The 7155-nt window shown below is 44.4% G+C and overlaps 1 protein-coding gene across 1 annotated transcript; it reads left to right on the top strand.

The window, feature by feature from the left end:
* Nucleotides 1-209: 209 nt before the first annotated feature.
* Nucleotides 210-7051, top strand: LOC123761549 (spermatogenesis-associated protein 31H1-like). The gene is made up of 3 exons (XM_069330328.1): nt 210-221; nt 5246-6385; nt 6494-7051. The coding sequence occupies exons 1-3, from the start codon at nt 210-212 to the stop codon at nt 7049-7051; spliced, it is 1710 nt and encodes a 569-aa protein (XP_069186429.1).
* Nucleotides 7052-7155: the final 104 nt, after the last annotated feature.

The raw sequence follows: 7155 nt of genomic DNA, 5'->3' as shown, positions 1-7155 counted from the left end.
GGAAGGACGAGAGGAATGTGGAATGGTGGGAAGGACGAGGGGACAGAGGAAGACTGGAGAACAGGGGAACACCTCAATAAACGCCAACAATGTTATTACTCTGTGGCTTCTTGTCTCCTGACAAAGTAAATTATAATTATATATATCAATTAATTCTTGTAAATTTCCAGAAGCCTGTATCAACACCCACACTAATGCAACTGAAAGAGATGTTGAGACAAGTATTGCTGATATGTTGAAGAACGCCCCAAACAAACTCGGTGGAAACAGATAGAAGGTAAAGTTTGTCAATTTGCTGTAGTCTAATTCAATCTCTTTTTAGTAATCTTTGTGAACATTTATGCTATGAATAAGATAAAATAATGTAATTGATTTTGACTAAATATGTAGATATATTTAATTTTCTGAGCACTAATAATGAAAGAAAACCAAAATAAGAGGTGGCTACTATCTCTAATAATGGGCTGGAATAATGCAGGATATAATATTGTTTTATAAAGATTCATGTTTTAGTTTTTTTTTCTATAATATGGAAAGGGTTTTTACTTAATAAATTAAATATTATATAATAAAATAATTTATGTATTATTGAAATCAATTAGTAACAAACAATATTTCATTACAGGGTGGTGAAGCAGAAGACATGTGCATCACACAACAGACTTGGATATGACGAATACTGAAAATGGTGGCGAGCCTGGTGGCATACCACTGAATCTTCTCTAGTGTCTATATAGAATCTATATATGTGTGTGTGTATATATATATATAATATATATTATATATATATATATATATATATATATATATATATATATATATATATATATATATATATATATATATATATATTTCATTGAATATGACCGCATATTCTGTATTTATTATTTTCTGGTTTAGGGCTTCTATCCCTCTAACTATTTTCTTAGCATCAGGGCTTAATTGGAATAGGAGTTCTCCAAAACTCATTTTCGTACTTTTAAGGTGAAGAAAAGAAGTGATTTACTATAGAGTATATTACACTTATTTGTATAATTTGCACGACGTTTCGAACCTCCATGGTTCATTCTCAAGTGAACAGATCTTACAATACTAGTTGATTTTATACCCGCATTAGGTCAGGTGATAATACAATGAAGGTGAAAAACATGGGGGGATACATAAGGGATAAACATAGGGGCTGCAGAAGGCTTATTGGCCCATACGAGGCATCTCCTATCTAAACACAAAGATTAATCCAGTGTAATTGGCCTGTTATGTTGGACATTGTCTTCTGTGTTGGCATCGATATGTTCTTGTCTTGTCCTTACTCTCATGGTGGGTAGAGTAAATAGTTCCGTGATTTGGGTGTTCATGGTAGGTCGCTCTATTCTTATGTGAATTGCCTCAAGAATTTGTAATCTTCTTGAATCTTGGGTTTTGTCTATTATGCAAGTATTCTTGTTCAACATTTCTCTTGTTAGAGTAATGTCATGGGCTTGTCTCATGTGATTCCTAGGGGCACCAGATTGAAGATGGCATGTCAAACGCCTCGTCAGCTTGGTCGACGTCATACCTATGTACTTACATTGAAGGTTACATCCTTCGTGGGGGCAAGTGTACATGTATACAACGCTTGACTGCTGTAGAGGGTTCTCCGTCGGCTTCGGGCTGTTTTTGATAAGGAGTTCGGAAGGCTTCTTGGTTTTGTAGAATATTATCAGGTTTATGTTTTGGTTAGGAGTAGTGCTTTTTACTCCTTTACGGATTATTTCTTTCATTATTCTTTCCTCTTTTATATGTTCACTGTGCATGGTTGATTTGTAATATAATTTTATTGGGGGTGTTGTGGTTTCTGTTCTAGGTTCTGAATTATACCAATGGTCCAAGTGTCTTCTTATAGCAGCGTTTATTTCCGCGTTGCTATATCCGTTGTTCACCAATACCTGAGTTACTCTTTCAAACCCCCAATAAAATTATATTACAAGCCAAGTCACGTAAATACAGAGACCTTGAGCACCACTACAATTTTGTCCCCATTGCCTCAGAGACACTTGGTGCCTGGGGTAAAAGTGCTGCTAGCTTTTTGAAGGAGTTGGGGTCTAAGCTAATCGAAACAACTAGAGGCCCTAGAGCTGCTAGTTTTCTTTTTCAGCGCCTTAGTGTGGCAATCCAGAGAGGAAATGCTCACTGCATCTTGGGCATAGCATTTTATCAAATCACCTCATTCTTATCACTTCCTTATGTCCGGTCGTGATGGTCAAGCGGATTAAGGCATCCCTGTACGTACCAGTTGCGTTGCTCCTGGCAGTATGGGTTCGAGTCACTTCTGGGGTGTGAGTTTTCAGTTGTATATAGTCCTGGGGGACCATTCAGGCTTGTTTCCATTTGTGTTCCTCACGTGTGCCCCAAAGAATGAGGTGATTTGATAAAATGCTATGCCCAAGATTACCATCTGAGTGCCGGCGGGGAAGTGGTAAAAATAGCTTCGGCTATCACTTCCTTATGTCTGGTCGTGATGGTCAAGCGGATTAAGGCGTCCCTGAACATACCAGTTGCGTTGCTCCTGGCAGTATGGGTTCGAGTCACTTCTGGGGTGTGAGTTTTCAGTTGTATATAGTCCTGGGGACCATTCAGGCTTGTTTGCATTTGTGTTCCTCACGTGTGCCCCAAAGAATGAGGTGATTTAATAAAATGCTATGCCCAAGATTACCATCCGAGTGCCGGCGGGGAAGTGGTTCAAATAGCTTCGGCTATCACTTCCTTATGTCCGGTCGTGATGGTCAAGCGGATTAAGGCGTCCCTGTACATACCAGTTGCGTTGCTCCTGGCAGTATGGGTTCGAGTCACTTCTGGGGTGTGAGTTTTCAGTTGTATATAGTCCTGGGGACCATTCAGGCTTGTTTGCATTTGTGTTCCTCATGTGTGCCCCAAAGAATGAGGTGATTTGATAAAATGCTATGCCCAAGATTACCATCCGAGTGCCGGCGGGGAAGTGGTTCAAATAGCTTCGGCTATCACTTCCTTATGTCCGGTCGTGATGGTCAAGCGGATTAAGGCGTCCCTGTACATACCAGTTGCGTTGCTCCTGGCAGTATGGGTTCGAGTCACTTCTGGGGTGTGAGTTTTCAGTTGTATATAGTCCTGGGGACCATTCAGGCTTGTTTGCATTTGTGTTCCTCACGTGTGCCCCAAAGAATGAGGTGATTTGATAAAATGCTATGCCCAAGATTACCATCCGAGTGCCGGCGGGGAAGTGGTTCAAATAGCTTCGGCTATCACTTAATTATGTCCGGTCGTGATGGTCAAGCGGATTAAGGCGTCCCTGTACATACCAGTTGCGTTGCTCCTGGCAGTATGATTTCGAGTCACTTCTGGGGTGTGAGTTTTCAGTTGTATATAGTACTGGGGACCATTCACGCTTGTTTACATATATATATATATATATATGCCTTAATCCACTTGACCATCACGACCGGACATAATGAGGTGATAGCCGAGGCTATATGAACCACCCCACCGCCGGCACTCGGATAGTTATCTTGGGCATAGCATTTTACCAAATCACCTCATTCTTTGGGGCACACGTGAGGAACACAAATGCGAACAAGCCTGAATGGTCCCCAGGACATATGCAACTGAAAACTCACACCCCAGAAGTGACTCGAACCCATACTCCCAGAAGCAACGCATCTGGTATGTACAAGACGCCTTAATCCACTTGACCATCACGACCGGACATAATGAGGTGATAGCCGAGGCTATATGAACCACCCCACCGCCGGCACTCGGATAGTTATCTTGGGCATAGCATTTTACCAAATCACCTCATTCTTTGGGGCACACGTGAGGAACACAAATGCGAACAAGCCTGAATGGTCCCCAGGACATATGCAACTGAAAACTCACACCCCAGAAGTGACTCGAACCCATACTCCCAGAAGCAACGCATCTGGTATGTACAAGACGCCTTAATCCACTTGACCATCACGACCGGACATAATGAGGTGATAGCCGAGGCTATATGAACCACCCCACCGCCGGCACTCGGATAGTTATCTTGGGCATAGCATTTTACCAAATCACCTCATTCTTTGGGGCACACGTTCCTCACGTGTGCCCCAAAGAATGAGGTGATTTGGTAAAATGCTCTGCCCAAGATAACTATCCGAGTGCCGGCGGTGGGGTGGTTCATATAGCCTCGGCTATCACCTCATTATGTCCGGTCGTGATGGTCAAGTGGATTAAGGCGTCTTGTACATACCAGATGCGTTGCTTCTGGGAGTATGGGTTCGAGTCACTTCTGGGGTGTGAGTTTTCAGTTGCATATGTCCTGGGGACCATTCAGGCTTGTTCGCATTTGCGTTCCTCACGTGTGCCCCAAAGAATGAGGTGATTTGGTAAAATGCTATGCCCAAGATAACTATCCGAGTGCCGGCGGTGGGGTGGTTCATATAGCCTCGGCTATCACCTCATTATGTCCGGTCGTGATGGTCAAGTGGATTAAGGCGTCTTGTACATACCAGATGCGTTGCTTCTGGGAGTATGGGTTCGAGTCACTTCTGGGGTGTGAGTTTTCAGTTGCATATGTCCTGGGGACCATTCAGGCTTGTTCGCATTTGTGTTCCTCACGTGTGCCCCAAAGAATGAGGTGATTTGGTAATATATATATATATATATATATATATATATATATATATATATATATATATATATTATATAAATTATTTATATATATTATTTATATATATATTATATATATAATTATATAGGTCATATGTTTTTGTATTTTTGCTGATTTGTTAGTATATAATAAAAGAAATATAAATTATTTGATTTTTTTACCCTTAAATTGGTTTTAATATTTAAATTGAAAACAATAATATAATATAAAAAAATATAACAAAAATAATAATACAATATAAAATAAAATATAATAAAAATAATAATATAATATAATTTAATTTCAAGAAATTTAACTTTAAACAAAAAGATGTGAAAAGGGTTCAGATTAGGCTCAAACCTTTCACAAGAGATTCATATTGGTGTATGAATGGATTATGAATGACTCATGTTAGGAGTGTAAAGTTGCCACAACATCTCAAATTAGTGTTAGATACGTAGGTTTTGGTTTTAAGTTTTGGAAACCTATTTAAGTCCACACACAATATCGTATCTGATACGATAAAACAAACGTTTCCAATACTTTCAAATACTTTCCAGATATGTTGTGGCAACCTTAAATTGTTTGCTGGGCTGTGATCAGTCTCATGGTGTGGCCTGTGATCAGTCTCATGGTGTGGCCATTGATCATTCTCATGGTGTGGCCTGTGATCAGTCTCATGGTGTGGCCTGTGATCAGTCTCATGGTGTGGCCTGTGATCAGTCCCATGGTGTGGCCATTGATCAGTCCCATGGTGTGGCCTGTGATCAGTCCCATGGTGTGGCCTGTGATCAGTCCCATGGTGTGGCCTGTGATCAGTCCCATGGTGTGGCCTGTGATCAGTCCCATGGTGTGGCCTGTGATCAGTCCCATGGTGTGGCCTGTGATCAGTCTCATGGTGTGGCCTGTGATCAGTCCCATGGTGTGGCCTGTGATCAGTCCCATGGTGTGGCCTGTGATCAGTCTCATGGTGTGGCCTGTGATCAGTCCCATGGTGTGGCCATTGATCAGTCCCATGGTGTGGCCTGTGATCAGTCCCATGGTGTGGCCTGTGATCAGTCCCATGGTGTGGCCTGTGATCAGTCCCACGGTGTGGCCTGTGATCAGTCTCATGGTGTGGCCTGTGATCAGTCCCATGGTGTGGCCATTGATCAGTCCCATGGTGTGGCCTGTGATCAGTCCCATGGTGTGGCCTGTGATCAGTCCCATGGTGTGGCCTGTGATCAGTCCCATGGTGTGGCCTGTGATCAGTCCCATGGTGTGGCCTGTGATCAGTCCCATGGTGTGGCCTGTGATCAGTCCCATGGTGTGGCCTGTGATCAGTCCCATGGTGTGGTCTGTGATCAGTCTCATGGTGTGGCCAGTGATCAGACCCATGGTGTGGCCTGTGGTCAGTCCCATGGTGTGGCCAGTGATCAGTCTCATGGTGTGGCCTGTGGTCAGTCCCATGGTGTGGCCAGTGATCAGTCCCATGGTGTGGCCTGTGGTCAGTCCCATGGTGTGGCCAGTGATCAGTCCCATGGTGTGGCCTGTGATCAGTCCCATGGTGTGGCCATTGATCAGTCCCATGGTGTGGCCTGTGATCAGTCCCATGGTGTGGCCTGTGATCAGTCCCATGGTGTGGCCTGTGATCAGTCCCATGGTGTGGCCTGTGATCAGTCCCATGGTGTGGCCTGTGATCAGTCCCATGGTGTGGCCTGTGATCAGTCCCATGGTGTGGCCTGTGATCAGTCCCATGGTGTGGTCTGTGATCAGTCTCATGGTGTGGCCTGTGATCAGTCCCATGGTGTGGCCTGTGGTCAGTCCCATGGTGTGGCCAGTGATCAGTCTCATGGTGTGGCCTGTGGTTAGTCCCATGGTGTGGCCAGTGATCAGTCCCATGGTGTGGCCTGTGGTCAGTCCCATGGTGTGGCCAGTGATCAGTCCCATGGTGTGGCCTGTGATCAGTCCCATGGTGGGGCCTGTCATCAGTCCCATGGTGTGGCCTGTGGTCAGTCCCATGGTGTGGCCAGTGATCAGTCCCATGGTGTGGCCTGTGATCAGTCCCATGGTGTGGCCTGTGATCAGTCCCATGGTGTGGCCTGTGATCAGTCCCATGGTGTGGCCTGTGATCAGTCCCATGGTGTGGCCTGTGATCAGTCCCATGGTGTGGCCTGTGATCAGTCCCATGGTGTGGCCTGTGATCAGTCCCATGGTGTGGCCTGTGATCAGTCCCATGGTGTGGCCTGTGATCAGTCCCATGGTGTGGCCTGTGATCAGTCCCATGGTGTGGCCTGTGATCAGTCCCATGGTGTGGCCTGTGATCAGTCCCATGGTGTGGCCTGTGATCAGTCCCATGGTGTGGCCTGTGATCAGTCCCATGGTGTGGCCAGTGATCAGTCCCATGGTGTGGCCAAGGTCTTGTGGTAGTTATAAACGACGAGGAATTGTGACCTGTCAATCATATAAAGTAATTGACGGTTGTTAACATTTGCTTGATGGTTACAGATCGTTAATGTCACAGTAAAGTCAGG

Source organism: Procambarus clarkii, chromosome 24 (assembly GCF_040958095.1).
Source record: "Procambarus clarkii isolate CNS0578487 chromosome 24, FALCON_Pclarkii_2.0, whole genome shotgun sequence".
NCBI classification, from domain to species: Eukaryota; Metazoa; Arthropoda; class Malacostraca; order Decapoda; family Cambaridae; genus Procambarus; species Procambarus clarkii.
The sequence above is the reverse complement of the archived record's forward strand: the minus strand, read 5'-3'. Positions and strand labels throughout refer to the sequence as shown.